The 25,950-nt window shown below is 34.9% G+C and overlaps 3 protein-coding genes across 3 annotated transcripts; all 3 read left to right on the top strand.

Annotated features, from left to right (window-relative positions):
- Nucleotides 1–849: 849 nt before the first annotated feature.
- LOC103944425 (sodium/calcium exchanger NCL2-like) lies at nt 850–3,986 on the top strand. The gene is made up of 7 exons (XM_018646850.2): nt 850–1,374; nt 1,727–1,915; nt 2,020–2,201; nt 2,372–2,493; nt 2,587–2,857; nt 3,069–3,377; nt 3,571–3,986. Exons 1-7 carry the CDS (start codon nt 1,002–1,004, stop codon nt 3,817–3,819), a joined length of 1,695 nt encoding a protein of 564 aa, XP_018502366.1. The 5' UTR covers nt 850–1,001; the 3' UTR covers nt 3,820–3,986.
- An 11,660-nt stretch (nt 3,987–15,646) lies between these two features.
- LOC103944434 (aspartic proteinase nepenthesin-2-like) lies at nt 15,647–16,992 on the top strand. The gene is made up of 3 exons (XM_018646706.2): nt 15,647–16,123; nt 16,239–16,481; nt 16,636–16,992. The coding sequence occupies exons 1-3, from the start codon at nt 15,647–15,649 to the stop codon at nt 16,990–16,992; spliced, it is 1,077 nt and encodes a 358-aa protein (XP_018502222.2).
- Nucleotides 16,993–23,795: 6,803 nt separating this feature from the next.
- Nucleotides 23,796–25,429, top strand: LOC103944445 (aspartic proteinase nepenthesin-2-like). Its single transcript, XM_009354913.2, has 2 exons — nt 23,796–24,266; nt 24,674–25,429. Exons 1-2 carry the CDS (start codon nt 23,796–23,798, stop codon nt 25,427–25,429), a joined length of 1,227 nt encoding a protein of 408 aa, XP_009353188.2.
- Nucleotides 25,430–25,950: the final 521 nt, after the last annotated feature.

Raw genomic sequence — 25,950 nt, 5'->3', positions numbered from 1 at the left:
TGCAGGAAGTGGTACGAGGGAAGAGGCTGTCAACGACGGGGAAGGAGGAGACAATGCCATTTTGGATGTGTTGAAGGTGCAAAGGAGGCATGGCATGGAGGGTCGAGGGAAGCGTGTCATGGTTGTGGGGTATTTTTGGTTTTTTATATTTTCTCCTTAATTCAGCCTCATGTGTGGCACGTGACTAATTTTGATGGATATGCTGATTGAATTGATGAAAATGATCATAGCTACACATTTTAATGAGTTAAGGGACCAATAGTTACATATGTGAGGGACCATTGCTCCAATTTAGTTAGAGTTGAGGGACCGTTGTTACAATTTTCTCATTTGATTCCCATATTTGCCCCTTAATTCAGCCTCATGTGCGTGACAAATGACTCATTTTGATGAAAAATCTGACGGAGTTGACAAAAATGATCACAGTTACATGGTTTTATGAGTTAAAGGACCAATGACCACATATTTTTAGTTGATGCACCATTGCTTTAATTGGGTTAAAGTTGAAGGAACATTACTACAATTTCTTCTATTTTAAACTATTTTATCGAGAAGAAGATTTGATCTTTGGATGCAAAAATACATGCACATTGTTCTGACCAACTAGCCTAACTTATATGTGCATAATTAGATGCATGTGTACATTTATATTTACAGTGATTCATTACTTATATATTAATCCAAAACTATGCAATAATTAATGGCATTGTGGAGCAAGTATAGAAGAATATATTTGGTAAAATTATTTTAAAATCCAAATAGGCAGGTAGCTTTTTCTGCAAACCTGCTACATTCTATAAATTACCAACTTTTGTTCGTACTTGTTCAAAATCTATAGGAAGGAAAAGAGGGATTTTGCTCATGTCACACATGTTTGAGTTTTTTGTCCATTTTTTCTGATGCCACAATTTGCATGGTATTGATCTCCATTCAAACCTAAACAAGGAGCAAGTTTTCCTTCTCATTCACATTTTTTCATTTACAGAGCTGTGTCTCTGGATATGTCTAGACAAGTTTTGTTCATCATTTTCCTGGTCCTCCAACTAGTCCATTTGGGAAGTGGCCGGATTGTCAGAGACTCCGGTCTTATATCCGATGGAATAAATGACATAAGAGGCCAATCTTCGATCCTCGAAGCACCGAATCTTAAAGCAGATTCTGTGACTTGTGAACCAACTTATGGCTTCTTGCCTTGTGCAACGTCAGTTTGGGGGCTGCTTTCCCTGATAATCGTCTACGAGGTCTTGCTTTCCCTTGCAGATCAGTATGTTTCAAAAGGATCTGAATTCTTTTTTGAATTGTTTGGAACTGGTATCTTTGGTGCTAGTGCTTTCCACATGCTTGGCTTGATTCCACAAGTTGGAATGGTTCTTGGTAAGCTCCTTAATTTCTTGCTCCATCTCAATGAAATCTATTACGCTATATTGTTTGTATGAATACTATTAAAAAATAAGTCCCTCCAAACTTCGTTTCATAATTATAGACAAGTGAAGCACCATTTTGAAGGAAAAAAAAAAAAAAAATCGTCATTTCTCACTGCGTTAACAAGTGTTAATTTGGGGAACTGCAATTATAAGAAAAAGTAAAGTCAACAATGATATGTAATATGTCTTGTAAATTCATGACAAAGATTCATGATAAATGTTCAGAAGTTCTGGTTTATAATCAAAGTAGAAATACAGACATGCAATAAATTAATAACAAAAATTCACATTTTGTTCTCCAGTTACCGGAGTTACAGCAACTTCAACAACTGTGGAGGAAATGGCAGAAATGAGCATGGGCATGCTTGCAGGATCAACAATCATGATTCTTACCCTAATTTGGGGTTCTGTTGTTGCTTTCGGCAGCTACGACCTCTCAGATTCTCAAACTTCATCAAATCCAGAAAATAAGAAACCCTTCAGTTTAACTGGTTTACTTCTTATCTGATTTCCACAAACACTAATCAACACACTCACTGAGACAAAAAGATCTAAAATAAGATAACTTGATGTATAAGTAAACATGGCTGTGCAGGTTCTGGTGTAAGAACTGATGTCGAAACCCAAGATACTGCAAGAATCATGATGCTGTCGTTGATCCCATTTCTCATTCTTCAACTGGCAAAAATCTTGACTTCAACCAGAGCAGTTCGAGTTGTGATCTTAGTTTCTTTACTGATTGCATCCGCATTCCTTGCCAATTACTTCATCTACCAGGTAACACAAAATTTCAAGAACATAAAATTTGCCTTGGCAATACTTAGTTGAACGACTGAAATAATAAGAATCCGAAGAAAACTTCTGATTGTTTAAGCAATGATGAACTCAGTATCAGTTAGAAATGTTGTATTTGTGAACTTCTTAACTGATAGAAAACAATTATGCAGTTCTTTCAGCCATGGATTCAGAGCAGAAGGCATGAATATTTGATGCGTAAATACAGACCGGAAAACATACTGCCAAGTCTTCTGACAGTACGCGGAAACCCTAATGTATCCAACATAAAAGGGTAAGTACCCAGTTTCTGTTTTTAGTTCACTCCACCTGAATCACTGAAATGCCATGATCTCATCATTTAGTCGTTTTCTAAATTTATTTGCAGGCTGTTCCATAGAATAGACAAGAATCATAGCACATACATATCAGCAGATGAACTTAGAGCATTGATCCTAGGAATACAAATAGAAGAATTTGGTCTGGATGACGATGATTATGTAGCAGAAGTGATGAAGCAATTTGATATCTCTGGCGACGCTCAAATAGCTGAGACGGACTTTGTGAATGGAATCTCAAAATGGATTAATCCAGTTATGCCCTCTGCCAACAGTAAAGGTCATGAACATAAATCGCTTTTCAGAAGAAATAATTCAAAGGTACAAGTTCAGCCCTATTAGGACTATAAATATATTTTTGACAAATGATATTTTACTTTAAACTAATGTAAAACCGCGGGAAGAGGGACTTGAAATTACCTGCATAAGGGAGGAGCACATTTGCTCTGATGCCCACGTTTTCCTGATAGGACTATATTTCAATGCTTATAAAAACTAGATTTTCATCCGGGTCATTAAATTGTCCTTGCAGAATGAGAAAACTAAGGAAGATCAGCAGACGCCGCTGATCTCTAAGAAAAAGAAGACTAAGGGTGCTGATAAATCGTGGATGAATCTCCTGAAGGCTGTTTTTCTAATTACTCTAGGAACTGCCATGACGGTTTTTCTTTCAATGCCGCTCATGGTAAGTCTCCAAGAGTTCTCCACAGCGGCAAGCATCCCTTCTTTCGCGGTCTCTTATGTTGTGATACCCTTGTCTACAAACTACAGACTGGCACTAATGTCAGTAACGTCTGCCAGAGACAGAACGGAGAATGCAATTTCTTTAACACTTTCTGAGGTCTGTTTCTCTCCATAAACTCAAATATATTGTTTTAACTACTATTACACACTTAAGCGTCTGATGATGTAAGATACTTATTTTCACCGATTTCTACTCCAAAAATCCGTCCCTAACACTTTTGGTGAGCCAAAACACAACACTGCAACCTCATATAATCACCATTATCTAACATTTGAATTGTTCTCTGCAGATTTACAACGCGGCGTTCATGAACAACATTTCGGGGTTGGTCGTATTTTTGGCCCTTGTTTACATACGCAATTTATCATGGGACGTCTCTGCTGAAGTTTTAGTTGTTTTACTTATCTCGACAGCGGTTGGTCTTTCTGCCAGCTTCAGCAGAAAGTTCCCATTTTGGACAAGCATTCTAGCATACACTCTGTACCCCCTATCACTGCTTCTGCTTTATGTTCTTGTCGCAGTTATCGGATGGTCTTAAGCCAGCAGTTTCGTTGCTAATCAAACACAAACTTTACATGTTCTTCTCTATTTGAATTCAGCATATAACCTATGCATTGTATTAGATAGTTGTTGGTGGTAAGTACCAATATTATTGCAGAAAAATTTGCTTTTCGTTGTTGCCAGTAACGATATACTAAATGTTACAATGTGGAAGTTAGATTTGCGGTCAGGAGAAAGCTGAAATGCTTCTGTGAATCTTTCCAAACCCCAGAATGAATGGATAATCATAGCTTGCTACCAGTTGTCTCCCTTGTAAAAAAGAAGAAAAAATAACTAAATGTTACACCAAATATAATTTAGACTGTAAATCAAAACACTAACTAAAAGATACGCACCGATTTGCCCCAACGTGGGGCTAGTACATCTTCTCTCACAAAATCAGTTGTTTGGTTCGGTTTATTGCTGGCCAAGCCCAATGTCACAATGTCACACTTTAGTGTAGTAAAATTGAGGTTCTCCTACCCGTTAAATCATCGATCACAAGTGCGGTGACATAGGAAGGTTTTTTTTTTTTTTTTTTTCCTTTTTCTTTTTCTTTTTCTTTCACAGAATCGACGGTCCAAACTTTTTGTTTTTAATGATTTGGGCACTAAACTGAAGGAAGATTTGTGAAAAACAAGTTCATTTGAGCAACATCAACAACATGCAATTAACAATTAAAAGGCGGAATCATGTTTATATGCACTCAAAAACAAAACTTAACCTATGAACTTCAAAGCCTAGTAGATAGGTGAACCAAGACTCAACTCAAAACAAAGTGAGTTGAGAAATCAATACCTTTGTAGATTCCTCTTTGCATAAGCAAAGGCTAATCACCCAAAGAGAGGGCCTTCATTCCTTGCATCTTAGATCTATGGATTTGGATGGATGAAAAGGTTTCTCCAAGTTCCCAAAATTGAGAACCTCTAAGTCTCCACACCAAGGCATATTGAAGAAGAAATGAGTGACCTAGAGGAAGTAAGATTGCTAGATTTTCCCCTCTAGATTGGCCGGCCTCTTTGAGAGCAAAGGGAGGTTTGTGTTCTCATCTTTACTCCCAAGAAAACCCTAAGGATGAAATGGCTATAAAGATGTCTTTATACCACCTCACAATGGAGTGGCAAACTTGCAATTAAGCCAAGTTCACTACCCTCCTCTAAATGGCCGACCTAAGGGGATTTATTGGGCTATTTGGGCCTTTGTGAATCATTATTCATTAAGTTGTCATACAACTTAAGTCAATGGACTTGACGTTCGAAGCCCATTGGGCCTTAAGGTCCAAAACTATCCCGAGGTCTTTTAACGAACTTATTCGTTTGATTAATTAACATATTAATTAATCCTTGCCATAAATAATTAAACCATTTAATTATTCTTACTCATCTCCGTTGAATCTTCAATCTCTACCTTACACGGTGTACGATCCATTAGGTTCCTTTTAGCGAGGCAGTGGGCGATTCAAACTCTTTCAAATCGATTGTGAATTGAAACTTACTTTCAATTCTCCCTTTAGTGTTTATACACGTTTAGGGCTTCCACAAACCATGAGTGACACCTAGCAGCATATCATGGTTACCCAAGCTAATCAGAAGAGGTGGAGAACCTATTCAGTTTAGGATTACAAATGCAATACGGTCTTTCTCTAATACAATACTCTTGACCACATTGTTTGGTTTGATAGTTTATTCATGTCTACTATCCAATGTGAATCTTGTACTTATATGATTACCTTGAATGTGATCTGGAACGCATTCCAACATCTTATTCATACTCTGGCCAGAGATTCTAAATCATATCATAGAGTATTCTCCCTCAAACAGTTTGAAGGTTAGAGATCCCTTGTTGCGCATTCACTTGCCTCCATGGCTAAGTGGCTTAACCCCGACGATGCCGTGGACACCCTGATAGAGTGACTTTTGACATAATCAAAGATCAAGTACCTAACCACAAGACAGCTGTGATGCCTCAGGTCAAAGGACTACTTTGCATTATCCCAACCATGAGTTCTCATGTGACATGAATATGAGAACTCCTCGTTGATCGTGTTCAGTGAACTCATTCTCTATTGAGCACCTACATGCTTGTCTTGGTGTCACTCACACCAATGACTCGAGACTAGTCACTCTCCCTGAGAGAAGACACAGCACGTACTGATCTTAACGGACTGTCAATGCCCAATTGGCAATCCTATGATCAGGAACGTTTAGGATGTGTCTACGAAAGAATGGTCTCATGAATCTAACTTCTTTAGATCGCATTCTCCCAATCACATATTCCTTGGACTTATCGTTTAAGCATATAACATTTATATGAGACGGCTCAAACAATAATGTTTGCCCTTAATATTAAACTAGATTAGTTTAACATGTGAAATGTCCATAAAGTATCATCATATGATTGGTTTTAGGGCACATTTCCAACAATCTCCCACTTGCACTAGAGCCAATCAGCTTAGTCATCAGTGATGATACCTCTTCTGTAGTCATTTCATAAATGGCTGAGTAGTAGGCCTAGACAATGGATATCTATATGTTATCCATAGAAGCAACCTTGAGAATAACGACGTCACCATTATACATGATTCTCAATCATGTGGTTCAGTCTCTCATTTGAGTTCGGACCTTGATGAGACCTTGATTCCCTGGCTTGAGCTATCGCCCCATTAGTGTCATACACTTTCTGGTTGGAACCGAATGGAGAGTTCATAAATGAACTTTCCCATCCAAACAACAATGTTGTAAGCTTCTATATGGCAATATATTTTGCATACATGATGGAACACATTAAAGTCATTACTTTTAACGTTTCCACCCAAATATCTCTTTAGTCATAATAAAGAGATATCTCATTATCACTTCATTCATAATGAAGAGATATTCTATGATGGATTAGATTCATAATCTAATACATTTACGCTTCCATTACGTTACTCTAATTCTTCCTCATTCTTGAGGAATCCATCCTTAGTATTTCTTAAATACCTAAGGATTCACTTGACAGTTGCCATGGTTCTGATCCTGGGCTTGCACTGATATCATCTTGTACCGTTCTAGGTACAACTTATATCAATGTTTTCATACAATATGAAATACATAAATCACCTTTCTGCGTATGCATAAAGGATTCTATTTACGCATTATTTCTTTGGGAGTCAAAGGGTGCATTCCCTTTGAGAAGAACAACTTCCTAGTCTCACTAGAATTGTCATTCTAATTGAAGTTTATCATCATATGAGAAACTTCCTAGCATCTCTTGTCTATTTTAGGGATTGATATAATCCAATTATATCTTGAAATCTATCATTATAGATTTCCATCCCATGTATATAGACTATGTCTCCCATATACATTCTATCATTATAGAATATTTAAAGTCATAACTTTAACGATGAAGAATTCCTTTCATTTTCAAAATTAATATATATCATGTATATATATTCAAATTTAGGAATATGATTAACTCCCACTAATCTTTTGTAAACCTAGTAAACAAAAGATTCATTTACATCTTTATGAGAAATCAAACGATTTGATCCTTTTTCTCATAAGATGCTTATAGCTCCCACTAACTTGCTGAGATTTATGATGGATGGATCTCTACAACTTATATGTCTTGTGATTCTTAGTTTTAGACATATATTATCAAGACTATCTTGATAATTGTTTCGGAAACCCATATTATGTCCAAACATTGAATCATCATTTAGTTGTTTCTAGCAATCTTCGAATTAATTGAAACTAAGACTATGTCAAAGACGGTTTCTTCAAAGTCAACCATTTTCTTTGAGTGTAGTCACCTTAAGCTACCGATTAGCTATTAAGGTTTCATTATTTCGATTCAAATGGTACTTTACCATTTCCTTGAGTATATGTCATATATATACACTCAGTGTAGTCATAAGGATTTTCATTCTTATTTCTTTCGAATTAAGAGGTGTAATTCTATGACATAGTCATAAAGTTCAAACCATTCAACTGAGACGATTTATAAATCCTTCTCGACTACCTTGGAGCTTGTGGTGTAGGAATTAGGTTGTCTTAGAAGTATATATCATATATATATGGGTAATTGATAATGTCCAACGAACTAAATCTTATTTATGTTCATTCTTCTCCTAATGGAGAAATTCATTATCTTACGATGCTACTTTTCTTGATATTTTTCAAGGAAATTAATCTAAAGTGTTACTTTTTTCTTGGATCAAATCTAAGGAGGTAAATACTTTAGACGTCTTACTCATCTACTTACATTTCTTGAATTCTTTGAAACCTTTTGCAAAGTATTCGGACTTGTGTTTATTCAAAATAAACTATAGTCCAACCGAGAGTGATCTTCGGTGAATGTCATACAACATGAGTAGTATTATGTTGTGGACAAGTGCCACTAACATCTAAGTGAATTAACCTCAACAACTTTGTGATTCTTTCTTCTTTCCAAAAGAATAAAGATTCAAACATTTCGCCTCCATACAATTTTAACAAGAAGGTATTGGATCCGGATCTAACGATCCAAAGCATCCATCTATGACCAACTCGTAACTTATGTTTTAGAGGTATCACAACTCAGTTGGGATTAGTCACTACCTTGCAACCTTTTGGGTTTTAAGCATCGTTATATTCTTAAACAGTTAACACTACCACATCATCTCTACTACAGAGACAATTAATTAGATTACCATAATCTAATCATTCATTAATAAAGAACAATGTTTTGTCAAACAAAACATTTATCCATCTCTACTATAGTGACGGATTTAAGTTCCTTAAAATTGGAATGTAAAGACAATCTTTAGTATTTTCCAATTTCTTTGGTAGTTCATATGAGGAAGTAAGTACAATCCGCTTTCGCAGAGATCTATATTTTATTCACTTTCCGAATGTGAAGTACTTTCTCTTCTCTCATTAATCTTCTACTTTTTATTAGCACACTTTTACAACAATTGTAAAACATAGTTACTAATACGGAATCAAGCATTCAAGTAGAAGAACCAACTGTTTTGAACTATTTCAAGAACATATTACAACACCTTCGAAAGGTGTGTTCTTGACACTTGCAAGACATTTCTTGCAAATACCCCTTCCAATGTCCATCCTTTCATAAAGAAAGTTTTGTTCCCTTGGAGTTATTTTGCCTTCTTCATTTGACTTCTCCTTTTGATTACAATAGTCATGGTCCCTAAACTCCCACTATCTCTCTTGAAACTTATTTCAAATGTGTTATACACATCAAACGATTTGGAGAGCGTGCGGTTATTGTTCACTATATTGTTTACAATAAACTTAGTGAACCATTAGAATAGGGACACAAAGGTGAAGTCCTTGCCTAGTTTCCGTCTCGTTAAGTGGTTTAACACTTCAACACTCAATGATTCAAAATCATCATAAGTCCATATAAATGGACTATTTTTGTCAACCAACCATTATGTTCTAAACATAATAACAAACTTTCAAGAGTTGTTCAAGGCAACTCTCATTTCTTCATACAACAATTTGTAAGTGAAGAATCATGGCACATAAAGTGTCCATGCCCTTGTGCTTACTTCTCAAGTTCCTTGTTTATGTAACAAAGAAACAAGCACTAAAGTTTGTGTTGATTAAGGATTGTTCAAAGCAACTCTTATTTCTTCATACAACAATTTGTATTTGAAGAATTATGACATTAAAAGTGTTGTCCTTCTCATGTTAGACTTATCTAACATATTCTTCTAATGATACATTATCAATAGGAAGATTGTGAGGATGAGACTACTTAGTTACATCTACAAGCCATTAAAGACAATCTATGGGATTGTAGAACTAAGTCCGGAAATTAAAGCATTCGGCTTTTCTTTGTCAAGTTTTGGATAGCGTTTGCAAATATATTGGTAAACAAATACATAACGAATATAAATTGATTGATTTTAAGCCATTTGATTCGGGTCTTTAAATCAAATAGCACCACCCACTATTTTTGGCAAATTCCATATCCTTCATCGGAATTCGAGAGTTTTGTTGAACTCTTAGCAGGGTATGGGAGACTCACCATTACCAAGCCCACCTCAAAATTATATCATTTTGGTTAGCAAAAATAATGATGAGAGAATAACACTTTAGTCATTTACAACTCTTGTAATTACCCATCTAGTTTGGCCTCTAGAGAATGAATGCCTCAGAATTATATCATGTTGGCACCATTGCACTTAGTTAAGTTATTCCCACCATGCTTAGTTTATGTAGAGGTTCAAGCACAACCTCATAATTATATCATGTTGGTCATACTCGTTGTCTACACTCACCTCATCATATGTTTATGGACTCCTCCTGGATGTAAGCACATACTTTGTACTTCCCCATTATAGGGTGAAGCCGGTGCATGAGTCACAAACGATTGGAGCCCATCACGGTGGAAGGCCTACGAAGAGATATTCAAAGCATCTCTCGCTTATCAACTTAATAATGGTTTGTTGAGGGTTTTAGGCCTCATCACATATAAACATACATTTTAATCTAATTAAAACATTTTGGTCCTATTACAACTATTGGTCCATTTGATTGATTTAGTAGTATATAATACTCCCACTATGCTTTTAAAACGGTTTTTAAAGCAAGACTATATGGTACTACTAACATAAGATTTGCATTCATTGATGGACTATATAGTTGCCTTAGGGCCTTAGGATGACTATGAACCTTTGATTAGATTCAACACGAGCCTTGTGTTGAATCTCGGTCTAGGGATGGTGATCGATTTTAGTTACGCGTTTAATCACATTAAGGTGTGTTGTCTTATTGGGCGTTGGACCCAACTACTCCAATTTCATGCATATCGAATAAAACAAGAAATGAGTACTTCAAAGTAAATAAGAGCTTATGCTCTTTTACAACAATTGATCAAATCAAATTACTTTAAAGTAAAGAAGAGCTTATGCTCTTTTACAACAATTGATCATATCAAATTACAACCAAAATTTAATCTACACATTCCCATGGTTTAAACAAATTTGAAACGGCCTTTCACATAGCTCAATTATAGTAGGCTTAGGTTCATAATCACCCTTTCTTTAATTAATTAACGCTTTAACTAATTAAACTTGAATGCAACATTTTCATTTGGTTTTTGTATCCATAGAATTGATTTAAATGGAGCTAAATGAAATGAAAATCCAATTCTCATTTAAAGAGACAAAACAATTTTTGTTCTCTACCTAATTTGGGCCAAAATGCTATGACCTCAACTTGTTTGGGCATAGTGCAATTAACCTCAACTTTTGGGCTATTTTGCAAAAACTTAAACTTTTGGGGTCACTTTGTAAAAACACAAAAGTCCACTACTTCATGTAATTACAACTAGAACCCAAAAATTTCCACAAAAGCTAAAACTTCATTAAAGGAGCAAAACAATTTGTCCTTTTAGTGATTTTGGACCTTTACGTAAAAACGTAAACTTTTGGGTCAAAGTACAAATACACAAAAGTATCAAAACTTTATGTAATTGCATAAAAGCCCCACAAGGACCCTAATTGAGTAGGGTGGCCGGCCATTGAAGCAAAGTTTATAAAAAAATTTCAAAGTTTTGTAAGTGGGGTGTGTGAAATGGAATAAATCATTACACACCTACCCACTAAAATTTCTTTAATTTTTCAAAACAAATATCTAAGATATTTAAACATAAGAAATATTTCAAAACAAAAACTTTATGAAATAAATCAAAACTTTGAATCAAAACACCAAACCTTTTGTTCTTGGCAAGAACATATCAAGAACAATGAAGAACATCCATGAAAACCCATAAGAACTCCATGAACATTCTTCACCCAAAAACATACCAAAACCACTCAAACTTAAGGGAAATAACATACAACCATACTAGGGTACATAGGGGTTCCAAAAGTCACTTTAAAACACTTTTAACAAGTCAAACAAGAACCCAAAAATCCACCCTTTGGATTTGGCCGAATTTCCCCAAAAACATGGCACCAAATTTTAGCTCCAAAATTCATGCTCATATGAACTACATCTACAACATTTGAGATGGCAAATTTTCTAACAAAATTTACATTCAAAGAAGCAAGAATAAAGCTTGTAACAATTACAACATTCAAATCACAAACTATGAACTACAAAACCCAAAAGGATTCACCAACTACTAGACTTAGGCTCTGATACCACTTGAAGGAAGATTTGTGAAAAACAAGTTCATTTGAGCAACATCAACAACATGCAATTAACAATTAAAAGGCGGAATCATGTTTATATGCACTCAAAAACAAAACTTAATCCATGAACTTCAAAGCCTAGTAAATAGGTGAACCAAGACTCAACTCAAAACAAAGTGAGTTGAGAAATCAATACCTTTGTAGATTCCTCTTTGCATAAGTAAAGGCTAATCACCCAAAGAGAGGGCCTTCATTCCTTGCATCTTAGATCCATGGATTTGGATGGATGAAAAGGTTTCTCCAAGTTCCCAAAATTGAGAACCTCTAAGTCTCCACACCAAGGCATATTGAAGAAGAAATGAGTGACCTAGAGGAAGTAAGATTGCTAGATTTTCCCCTCTAGATTGGCCGGCCTCTTTGAGAGCAAAGGGAGGTTTGTGTTCTCATCTTTACTCCCAAGAAAACCCTAAGGATGAAATGGCTATAAAGATGTCTTTATATCACCTCACAATGGAGTGGCAAACTTGCAATTAAGCCAAGTTCACTACCCTCCTCTAAATGGCCGGCCTAAGGGGATTTATTGGGCTATTTGGGCATTTGTGAATCATTATTCATTAAGTTGTCATACAACTTAAGTCAATGGACTTGACGTTCGAAGCCCATTGGGCCTTAAGGTCCAAAACTATCCCGAGGTCTTTTAACGAACTTATTCGTTTGATTAATTAACATATTAATTAATCCTTGCCATAAATAATTAAACCATTTAATTATTCTTACTCATCTCCGTTGAATCTTCAATCTCTACCTTACACGGTGTACGATCCATTAGGTTCCTTTTAGCGAGGCAGTGGGCGATTCAAACTCTTTCAAATCGATTGTGAATTGAAACTTACTTTCAATTCTCCCTTTAGTGTTTATACACGTTTAGGGCTTCCACAAACCATGAGTGACACCTAGCAGCATATCATGGTTACCCAAGCTAATCAGAAGAGGTGGAGAACCTATTCAGTTTAGGATTACAAATGCAATACGGTCTTTCTCTAATACAATACTCTTGACCACATTGTTTGGTTTGATAGTTTATTCATGTCTACTATCCAATGTGAATCTTGTACTTATATGATTACCTTGAATGTGATCTGGAACGCATTCCAACATCTCATTCATACTCTGGCCAGAGATTCTAAATCATATCATAGAGTATTCTCCCTCAAACAGTTTGAAGGTTAGAGATCCCTTGTTGCGCATTCACTTGCCTCCATGGCTAAGTGGCTTAACCCCGACGATGCCGTGGACACCCTGATAGAGTGACTTTTGACATAATCAAAGATCAAGTACCTAACCATAAGACAGCTGTGATGCCTCAGGTTAAATGACTACTTTGCATTATCCCAACCATGAGTTTTCATGTGACATGAATATGAGAACTCCTCGTTGATCGTGTTCAGTGAACTCATTCTTTATTGAGCACCTACATGCTTGTCTTGGTGTCACTCACACCAATGACTCGAGACTAGTCACTCTCCCTGAGAGAAGACACAACACGTACTGATCTTAACGGACTGTCAATGCCCAATTGGCAATCCTATGATCAGGAACGTTTAGGATGTGTCTACGAAAGAATGGTCTCATGAATCTAACTTCTTTAGATCGCATTCTCCCAATCACATATTCCTTGGACTTATCGTTTAAGCATATAACATTTATATGAGACGGCTCAAACAATAATGTTTGCCCTTAATATTAAACTAGATTAGTTTAACATGTGAAATGTCCATAAAGTATCATCATATGATTGGTTTTAGGGCACATTTCCAACATAAACTTACTTCAAAAAGCTTCATTCAACCCTTAATATTCTATTCTCTGTCATATAGACGGCAAATTCCTATTAATTGAAAAAAGAAAAACAAAACAAATCAAAACCAAGTAAGCAAGCTTAGAGTAATCTTAGATCACAAATAAAGTTAGAAATTTAAAACTTAAAGTAAGGAATCCTAATAAGATTTACTCTTAGATCACAAACAAAGGCACAACAGAATCCTAATAAGATTTACTCTTAGATCACAAATAAAGTTAGAAATTTAAAACTTAGAGTAATCTTAGATCACAAATAAAGTTACTCTTAGATCAAAACCAAGTAAGCATTCTTATTGCCAAATTTCTAACTTTATTTGTGATCTAAGATTACTCTAAGCTTGCTTACTTGGTTTTGATTTGTTTTGTTTTTCTTTTTTCAATTAATAGGAATTTGCCGTCTATATGACAGAGAATAGAATATTAAGGGTTGAATGAAGCCTTTTGAAGTAAGTTTAGTGCCCAAATCATTAAAAACAAAAAGTTTAAGATTACTTAGTAAGAGTAAATCTAAGATTACTCTAAAATTATAGTAAATCTAAGATACTATCTAAGATACTATAGAATCCTAATAAGATTTACTTTAAGTTTTAAATCCTAAGAGTAAATCTTATTTGTGCCTTTGGTTTTGATCTAAGAGTAATTTTAGAGAAACTTAGTAATGTGATTGTGTAAATCTTAGTAGGATTCTATAGTATCTTTTAGATAGTTGATTCAGTTGTAATACCTAAAAAGTAAGGAATTTACTTTCTTACTACTATTAACAAAGGCACAACAGGAGTGGGATAAGACACACACCTCAAAATTTACTGAATCTCTCACTCTCTATTGTTGCCACACCTCTCTTCCGTTCTATAATTCTTCAGTTAAATATGTTTACAACAGTACTTATATAAGTTTTTTCTTTCTTTAAATGTCTTTTGTGTTTCCAACATGCCTTTATTTTATTCATTATAAAAACTTACATAAGACATTTAAAAAAAAATAAATTAAATTAAATTAAAAAAAAAAAAAAAACCAAACAAGGGATATTATGTCAAGTTAACACGTGAAAATTAATAACCACGAACTGGTGGCCCAGAGGTAAATGGCGGATTGCGAGACTTATTTCAAACTAAAAACTGAAGGTCTTGGGTTTGAAACCCGCTGCTAGTGTGGAAGTTAGACTTGTGGCCAGGAGGAGGCTGAAATGTTTTTGTGAGTCTTCTCTACTCTCGAAAGGGGTGAATAACCGTGACTTGCCACCAGTTATCCCTCTTTAAAAAAGAAACACGTGAAAATTAATTAGTTGCTAATCCAGTTAAAATTTTCATTATAAAAGCATCATGCAGTCTTTACTATTCCGTGTTAGTGGAGTAGCTAAGGAAAATAATTTCTCTTAAGCTTAGTAATTAATATTATAATTCAACTTTGTTTGTATTCCTAATTTGGAGGGATTTTTTATATTCCTGATTTGGAGAATTCTTAGTTGTACACAACTCTACACGCTTGTATATATAAGCCTTTGTACTACGAATAGAATTATGGAGATTATAATTTTACATTCCGCCTCAGTGTTCATTCACATTGTGTTATAGGTTACTCAGTAAGATAATATCTCAAAGTGCAACAAAAATGGCACAAGCAACAATCAACCTTCTTTTCCTCTCCCTACTATCAACTTTGTTAGTAGCCCTAATACCACCATGCCACAGAGTCACTGCAAAACCTGATGGCTTGACCCTTAAGCTAATCAGTCGAAACTCCCCAGAGTCACCTTTCTACCAGCCAAACCTCACTTATGAACAAAGAACTTGCCCACCAGTCTATAGCACGTGCCCAATACCTAAAAACCATGACCACCTTAGCATCTAAAAAAAATCAAACACTTGATCCCTTCACTCCTGAAACAGTCCGTATGATCTTTAACAATTTTCAGGACTTGGCATCCTACCACGTCAGAATCGGGGTAGGCACACTTTCTACTTCTCCGCAATACAAATCATACAACCTTTTGGTGGACACAGGGAGCGATCTCACTTGGCTCCAATGCGATGGATGTCGCACCCACCATTGCTTTAAATCGGTAGATGAACCGTTTCCTAGTAGCGCTTCTTCATATAAGCCTCTGCCGTGCAGAAACCACCCACTTTGCGAGGCTGACTGTGAAGGAGCGTTTTGTGCCATTATAAGAACCTATGGTGACGGCCATACCACTGTTCAAGGTGTTCTTGCATCTGAAACGTTCAGTTTTGAGAGTAGTACCGGCCCTCCGTGCAGTAGAGAGCTTGTTCGAGATTTAGTGTTTGGTTGCAACATGGACAACACTGGGGTACGTATGTTATCCAGAACGTCAATTTTTTATTTATTTAGGGGGTTTTGATAATTATTTTTGTTTTCAGTTTCAGGTGCGTATAAGCCTATGTTAATTTTATCCTAATTGTCAGGTTGCATTTGATAAAGACGGCAATCAAATGTACGGTATACTGGGTCTTGGTTTTGGTTCGCGGTCGTTTGTAACTCTATTGCAATCCGCCGGCCAAAGCGACGGCCGGTTCTCGTACTGCTTCAGACTCGAACCACAAGCGGGCCCTACCTCTTCATTCCTCAAATTTGGCGCGGACATAGTGGAAAAACCCGACCTAAGTGTGACAGCATTGAGGAAATACAACGACGCGTCATCGTACTACGTAAAACTTACTAGGAATAAGCATCATGGGCGGTAGGCTTAACATTCCGCCGGAGGTTTTTACCGTTCAACCTGACAGAACCGGGGGAACTATACTTGACTCAGGCCAGCCAATGACTACGCTTCTGAAGCCTGCTTATTTTGTATTAGTGAAGGGTATAGAAGCAGTGTTCTCAGCGATGGGGGAGGCAATCGTGAGGAAGATCCCTAGTAGATTTCCGCCTTTGGAGCCGTGCTACGAGGTGGTGAATAAGCAAGCTTTTACGGGGTATCCGTGGATCACGTTCCATTTCGATAACAATGCCGATCTAAATTTGGAGTATGGGGCTACTTTCTTTGTTGTGGAGAATGAGTCTGGAAACATGGAGTTTTGCTTGGCAGTACGTCCTGAGCTAGATAATCATGGTTTGAACTCAATTGGAGCGTTCCAACAGATCAATTCCCGCTTCATCTATGACACAAAAGGTTTCAAATTGTTTTTTGGTCCGGAGAATAGTTTCGAGAGTTCCTAATATGTGAGATGATTAGAAATTAGTTGAGTGCTTTATTTTCCGAAAAATTAGTTGAGTGCTTAATTTTCTCCTACTAGGGTTTAACTAGCTAGTTAGCCTTTGAGGGACCGTTTCTCTCAATGGGATTAACTTTAAGGGACCATTGCTACAATTTTTCTCCTTTAATTTTCCATATTTGTCCATTCATTCAGCCTCACGTGCGTGGCACGTGACTCATTTTGACGAAAGTTCTAACGAAATTGACAAAAATGATCATAACTACACGTTTTGATAAGTTAAGAGACTAATGGTCACGGTTTTTTAGTTGATGGACCATTTCTCCAATTGAGTTAAAGTTGAGAAACCATTACTACAATTTACTCTTATAAATACTTCATTTTTTTAGTAGAATAATAGCATTAGTGAATTAAATAGTTAGTTATTAGGGAGGAGAATTAGAAGTTGAAATAGCATCATTGTGCATAAGAATGATTTCTTTCTGTCGTGGAGGTAAAACATCATCCGCTTTTGAATAACTTTATTTACAACTCGTGAAGATAGTTTAACAAGAAAGATTATAAAGTTAAAAATTTGAAGATATATAGGAAAATATGGTGGCCCTTTCTTTCTATTAATATTTGGAAAAAGTACATAATTAATATTAAACCAATACTCTGGTGGTTTTTAAATTGAGTCAACCTTATTGTCATAAATCACTAAATTTATTTCTAACAGGGAAAAATGCAAAGACATTTATCGCCTTTGCAATAGCCTTTAGCATCGAGACCAACACCCTTTGCATATTTTTCCAGACACAAGTCGTTGCATATCTTTTCTTGGCAATTAGGCATCACCTCTACTCTCCCGCAAGCATGACCTGTATACTCATTTGCCAAAACCTTAGCTCCTGCAATTGCAAGCCATACGTGCATATTAGTATAAAGGGAAAATTAGTATCTGATTCTTAGTTACTAATGTTCTTTGATTGAAATCTTATTAGTTTTTAGATTTTGATAAAGGTCTCTAGCATTAATGCAATAATGAATTTACATGTCAGTTACATAATTTTTAAAATAAAAATTAATAATTGAGTTAGGATTTTAATGCTCACACCTTTATTAAACTCCTAAATAATTTTCAATTCAAAACATTTCCAAAATAAATTAAAATAAGTGTGTACCCCTTAATTTTTTATAAAAAGGTTTCCAATTTTTTAATCTTATATGTACCCATTCATGTAATTTTGTTAATTTTTTAATCTTAAAACGTACCCATTCTTAAATATATCAATTTGTTGTAGTAAAATGTACCCTTATATATATAATCTATTCAATATTTTTCTAATTCATTTTTAAACTTATATGGGTACATTCTTTTTCTTGATTTGAGAATGTATCCATGTCAAGTTTAATCAAATAAATTTACTAATGTTATTAAGCCTAATATGTATTTTTTTGTGTGGTTTTGAAGAATGTACCCATATTTTGGTACAATAATTTTTCTTTGTTAATTTTAATATACATACATACATATACACACACACACACACAAAATATATTGGAGAGTATAATTTATATTTTAATAGTTTTAATCCACAAATTATGGGTTTTTTTTAATTTAAAACTCATTAATACAAACAACTATAAATTTCAATTTTTAATTTAAAAAATATAGTAACCTTCATAGAAATACAGTCTCACATTAATTTTAGGGACTTCGATAAAAATTTAAAAACCAACAAGGTTTTAGTCAAAGAATATTAATAGTTAGGGTCCAAAGTGTCCCCAGTATAAATTATTTATTCTTTGTTAAGATAAATTGCACGTCCCAATCCATTTTTATGATGTCAGACCAATTCTTATTTACGTTGGTAAATAGTTTGACGAGAGAATATAAGTTACGTGTTTAACATGTCCAATCAGAAATTAACAAAGTAATGGATGAAGAAACAATTACCAATAGTACTGAAGAAGAGAACAACTAGAAGGATAGAAAGACGAGAAGGGTCTTCATGTTTTATATGTCTATATGTTGATTTTGAATAAGATGCATATACGAGGGAAGTGATCTTGTTTATATTTATAAGCAAAAATCTCTTTACATTCATTGAATTGAAATCTAGGGTAAGATATACAGTAGATGTGTTACCAAATCCATGAATTATAATTAATTAGTTAAGCATGCATGAACAATTAGTACTAGGTTCATGTATCTTAATTAGTAAATTTCGTTTCTTGATTCTGTTTCTTGATTCTGCAGAAACGGAAACCAATTTAACAAATGAATTTACTAATTTAACAAATGAGATTTACTACTTAAGATTTATGAATCCACTACCAGTTGTTCATGCATGCATAATTAATTAATTATAACGGACGGATTTGGTAACACAGTAAAGGAGCCAGAAATTCAGACCAGGAGGGATTTTTAAATCATATGAAAGAAATTAAATAAAATATAGCAATATAACTAATGAGATTAAATGAAAGATTTCTTTTTGTATTGACATGGAAAATTTTAATCAAATAAGAGTGGTAAATCTTTAAAATGTATGCAAAAAATTAGTATTGTGGTAGACCTTTAAAACGTATGAAAAATTTAGTTTGAGATAATTATATCATAAAAAAAGAACTTGTTACGAGTTTTGATAAAAAGTTAACATTAGATTCAGACACAAATTTAAAATCATAATTTAATACTATTATTATGAGATATTTTTTAACATAATTGACTTTTCCTCTAAATTAACCTTGTTTAATATCAAGCAACAAAAAAAGATTGTTTTATATCAACCGCCAAAACAAAAAAGGGTTAATTTTTATAAGGTGTTTTTGTTTTATGGTTCAAAAACACATTAAGGATGCAAGTTTTGAACCCATGGCACGCAGAAACATTAAAACTCCAATAACTAAGGAGCTACATGCTCTTTAGTTAAAAATTAACAGATAACGGATATAAAATAAAAAACAGTTCAGGATGAGCTCGTGCCCATCTTGGTATTCATGTGGCTCTGCACATGTGGTAACATATATATTAAATCACAGTGAAACAAAGAAGAAGAAAATGGAGGCCTTAAAAGTAAACGAAAGCTTGTACAGATATTTTCAAATTAGGTTGAACGGATTACAAAAAATGAGAGAATTTACAATTTATACTTTTCTACAACTAACTCGACAAAATTTGTACAGGTTTTAACATATTGAATGCTATCAATTTTGTTAATGCGGGCTTGGAACACTGATGCGAAGGCAACAACCATTGTAAATTGTTTTCACCATTGCAATATCTGGTCAGATATTAAGAAAAAATGGCGAAGATGAAGGCATGTCTGATTTGCGTGAAGCCATTTATGGTCTACGGTATAGAAAAGTGATGGATGTTGAGCACCTTCCTAGTATAAATGATAGAGTGAAAGAATTGCCTGTCGGTAAAGAGATCATTACAGTGAGAATGAATACGCCCACCAAAGACGATCAAGATCCAGATGATCGTTGTGCTCTACCAACTGTTTCTCCAAAAGTGTCATTTCAAGCAGTTGTAACCTTGGTTAGCTACTTGCTACAAAATGAAAAGAAAAATACCAAATGTGGTGTGTTGGAAAAATTAGAGATGAGGTTCAGTTTAGTTTAGGTACAAAGAAGTTTTGAGAAATAGCTGAATTGAGAAAATAGGAGTTTTAAGTAAAAAAGTTCCTAAGTATGTGTTATGAATTTTTTGTGTTATTTTCTCATGTATATCATCATGTACTATTTTACATATTCGCAGGTCTTAATGAATTTTAAGACTTGCGAGGTTGTTATCTTTGTACACTGTTCCGCGTTATGAACAAAATATTTGCTTATTTAACCGAAGATATTACATATGACCATCCTCAACAAGGAGATGATAAACAATAATTCTGGGCCCCTACCAAATTTAATCTTGATCCGTGCTCCGTGCTCCGCGCTCCGCGCTCCGTACGAAAGACGGAAAAGTGCAAGTCTGTGCACAGGTTCATTGGTTTCCTTCTCAACATGTCATATATTGGGCTTCTTGAATGGACATTTGTAAATGCTTAATTCGGCAATTTTGTATAGTAAAATCGAGGCAAATGACATTACGCACCAGTACATATGGTAACAAAACGAATCATTTACACCAAATAACTTTTTTGTGTGAAATTATATATTATCTTTTAATCGATGGAGTTGGTATATACGTCTCCGTCCCCATACGTCTCCGTCACCATACGTCTCCCAAATCAAGGTGTGTTCTCTCAAGAGATTTTTGCTTATAAATAGAAACGCCAAATCCTCATCCCTCACATATATTCGTTATTCAAAATTGAATAATATCAAGAGATTAATGAATAAAAACAATTAGAGATAGAAACATGAAGAGGCTCCACTTTTTTTTCCATCTTTCTGTTTGTTCTCTTCTTCGTTGATGAATACCTCTTCGTGCATCCATTAGTATTGCACATCTCGTTTATGCCGTATCAGAGAATTGCCAATGCTTTGACTTAATGAGTTGTTATAGACAATTTTCAGTTTGCTCAAGGTTACTGAAAAAAGCTGTTTAAACCCGATGCATGTTAATTAACTCAGTCTAAAATTGGGATGTAAGAATCGGTGGTTATTTATTTTTTCTTTGGATTGTTAGAACATCTCCAAAGGAGATGTCAAATATGTCAAATAGGATTAAAAGACATTTATGTTTTCTCCAATGAATATGCCATATATGATGTGGCATGTGAATCATTTGACTTCTTGCTTTTTACATTTTTTGACAGCAAACAAATAAGGAGTCAAATATATTTAATTGAATTTTTTTTAATATATGGGTCCCATTAACAACCAATAGAATAAAAACTACAATTAATTTTGATTATTTTTTAATAGTTAATTTAACTCTAGGCCCAATAAAATAATAAAATAAATATTTGACACATCCATTGGAAAATAATAAAATTTAGGACTTGTATTCAATTTGCCATATCAGCCATCAAATAAAATTTTGACATATTATATTTGACATCTTCTTTAGAGATGCTCTAATTCATCAACTCCATTTCAAATTTCCACTTATAATCGGCAACCTTTTACGTCGTTTCCGTGGATCACCTTCCATTTCGACCTCAATGCCGATCTGAATTTGTATGCGTCGAATGTTTTCTTTATGGTGACGAATGAAGCTGGAAATATCGAGTTTTGCTTTGCAATGATTCCTTACGATAATCCTCATGGTATGACCTCCACTGAAGCGTACCAACGGACGAGTGCTTTAGAGTTTCTTAATTTTCGAGATGATTAATAATTAAATGAGTGCTTCAGAGCTTGTTTGGTTTTGTTTTGTTTATCGGATTTAATTTTGTTTTGTTTTTAAAATTGATAAATGCAGCTAATTAAATTACTTAATACCTCATTAGATTTTAAAACAAAAAAAATTGGTCCAAGAAGGATACCAAACAATCTCTTAACTAGTTTCTCCTACTATGGTACCGTATTTGTACTTCTCTAATAGAAATAAAGTTCATCAATATAAGTAGTAACTACAAATATGGTATATACGATGTGTTATGTGTGATATTTTTTTTTTTATTTTGTTCATACTAATTAAATGGATTCCATTACAGTTACAATGATATTTACTCTAGGTATTCTTATTAATTTGATATTGTGACAAAGAATTCGCTGAAATTAATCTATTTTATTTTTCTTGCTTTATGAGAGGTAAGGTTTTCATCCTCCTGCCTAGGTGTAACTTTTTAATTTCTCTCGTACCATCGACGTCAAGGTTTTCTTAAAAAAAAAAAAAATCTATTTTGTTTTGATCATTCAATTAATCTAGTTTACTCATTAACAATATATACATACAGTAAAAAACTAGTCAGAATTGAGCAAGGTCAAGAATTCGATTCCTTCCACTATAACTAATATATAACAACAATTAGCCACTTAATACTACAATCTAGTGGTATTTCTCTTCACTTGTAAGTGAAATGTCTTAGGTTCGATTCTCGCCAAATACGAGTTTGAACCACATTGTTGCTACCCATTATGAGGCTAAGTCTACCCTCTCTCCTTAATGTAGATAATATCACTGATTCAAAAAAAAAAAAAAACAAATATATAACAACAATTGTTGTCATGAAAGTGAGCCAAAACGAATGGAAATGCATGCATACTCTGACGAAATTAATGAGGATGGAGTTTGTAATAAAGGAAAAATCAAGTAAGAGACAACTTGAATTTAATGAGTGAATTAATTATTTCCTGCCTATTCAAACAACCTTCCGTTATTGTGAGACTAAACTCACTTCCTTTTCTTAGTATAGATAATATCACTGATTCAAAAAAAAAAAAATATATATATATATATATATATATATAAAACAACAATTGTTATCATCGAAAGTAAGCCCAAACGAATGGAAATGAATGCATACTCCGATGAAATTAGTAAGGATGGAGTTTGTAATAAAGGAAAAATCAAGTAAGAGAATTTAATGAGTGAATTAATTATTTCCTGCCTATTCAAACAACCTTCTGTTATAAAGGCGTCAATACTTTGCAAGTCTCTCTATCCTTTCAGACTCATTTTCTCTAATAATTTTGAAATACATGGCAGAAACCAAGAACCCTATTTTCCTGTTCCTACTATCATCCTTGTTAGCACTACTAGTACAATGTCACATAATCACTGCAAAACCTGGTGGCTTGACCATTGAGCTCATCCATAGAAACGACCCACAGTCACCATTCTACCAACCAAACCTCACCCACAAACAGAGAATCCAAGCCCTAACTAACCAGTCCATCGCTCGTGCTCAATACCTTAAAACCATGACAACCCTAGCAGCTGCAAACAATCAAACATTTTCGTATAGTCCTGAAACTGTCCGAATGCTCATGAACCTTAACATGGGTGTGGCTCTCTACAGCGTCAAAATTGGGATCGGCACAATCCCAACATCGTCTCCGCAATTCAAACTGTACAACCTTGTACTGGACACTGCAAGCGATCTCACTTGGCTGCAATGCGAAGAATGTGAGCAGCACCGCTGTTTTGCGGTGGTAGATGAACCATTTCCGAGTAGCAGATCAACTTCTTATCAGCATCTACCTTGTAATGCGCACCCGCTTTGTGAGGGCTTCTGTATTGGAGACTTCTGTTCGTTTGAGAGAACCTACGCTAACCGTAGCTTTGTAGCTGGCTATCTTTCATCTGAAACTTTCAGTTTCGACAGCAGCACAGGCCCTGGTAGGGAGTCCATTCAAGGTTTGGTTTTTGGTTGTGCCATTGACAGCAACCAGGTATTGATAAATTCTATTGGTATCTTGTCAATAAATAATTTATTGTATATTTGGTCCATAATCTCTTGACAATTTGGTCAATTTATTTGGTATTTGTACAAAGATATAGAAAATATAGACAAATGGTTCCCTCTTAGAGATAATTACTCCAAGATCGAGTTTCTTATGTTTGGTTTGCAAAAAAAGCTATATGGGTTCTTTTGTCTTGTGACTGTACTGAGCGACCATATTGCTTTAGTTACAAGATTACTTACTTTAGAAATAATTGCTTGTCATTAAATTTGGACTGATACCATAATGTTAACTAAACTGTTTAATTAATTTATACTGATGAGTGTTTATCTATAACCTAAACCTGTTTTTATTAATTGGATATATTGGTACTGATTTTTCATTCTTAATTTCAGGTATCCTTTGCAGGCGATACTAATCAGATATCTGGCGTGCTAGGTCTTGGATTTGGTCCCCGGACGTTTGTCAGCCAATTAGACCCTCTAGGTCAAAGCAACGGTCGTTTCTCATACTGCCTCAGAAGAGAAAGAGTTGTAGGGCCCATCACCTCATACCTAAAAGTTGGAGCAGACATACAACAAAGACCTGACCTAAGTGTGACAGGATTGAGGAGATTCAACACAATAGCATACTACTACATAAATTTACTGGGTATAAGTGTGAACGGACACATGCTTCCCATACCACCGGAAGAGTTTGCTGTCCGAGACGATGGGACTGGAGGAAGCATGATCGACTCAGGATCTGCTTTCACTCGAATCTCAAGACATGCACACGATGTTTTGGTAAGTGCTTTGGAAGCTGTTTTTGCAGCTTCTGGTGAAGGCACTTTGAGAAGGCTCCCAGCTGGGGAGTACGGACCTTTTGAGCTTTGCTATGAGGTGCTGAGGCCAGAAGCGTTTTTGGGCTTCCCTATAATCACTTTTAATCTCCAGAATAATGCAAATATGCATATGGATCATGAGGCTGCTTTTGTTACTGGGAGGGGTGCTTCTGGAAATCCTGAGTTCTGCTTGGCCATGCTTCCTGAAAGCAATCCTATTATGCCAACCTCGATTGGAGCATTCCAACAGACAAACTACCGCTTCATATATGACACCAAAGAGTTCAAACTGTACTTTGGTCCAGAGAATTGCTTTGCAAGTTCTTAATCGGCCGGACAATATATGTGCTATCTATTTTAAACAATGAAAGCAAATAAATGTGATCATATCCACCTTTTATTTCATGCATAGCTTAGCGCTATTATACATTACCTAGTAGTAGCAATAAACTCACACACATATCTCTACTAATTAATAAAGAGTGCTACGAGATCCGTCTCAGTGTCTTATTTTCCCACCCACATGATAATCACACCCACCATAGAAAATTAAAAAAGTAAAATGTTATTTCCCCACCCACCATTATTCCCAAACTAACCATAATATTTTTTTTAAATAACTCTAATATATCTTTGAATAATATTATAAATAAATAAATAAAAATAGAAAAAAAATTAAAGAAAATGCAAGACCTAAGACCTAGACATTCATCATCTCCTTCACACCTAATGCCACCCTGCAAAAACCCCAGATCCCCAAACCACTCTTCTTCCTCCTTTTTTGTCAAAACCGCAGATCTCACACCCAATTCTCTTTTTTCTCTGTTGAAGTTTCTCGCCTTCATCTAG

This window comes from the organism of the source record quoted next, unplaced genomic scaffold, assembly GCF_019419815.1.
Source record: "Pyrus x bretschneideri cultivar Hongxiangsu unplaced genomic scaffold, Pyrus_bretschneideri_v1 Contig19, whole genome shotgun sequence".
NCBI lineage: Eukaryota > Viridiplantae > Streptophyta > Magnoliopsida > Rosales > Rosaceae > Pyrus > Pyrus x bretschneideri.
Note: the sequence above shows the minus strand (reverse complement) of the source record. Positions and strands in the feature narration are given on the sequence as shown.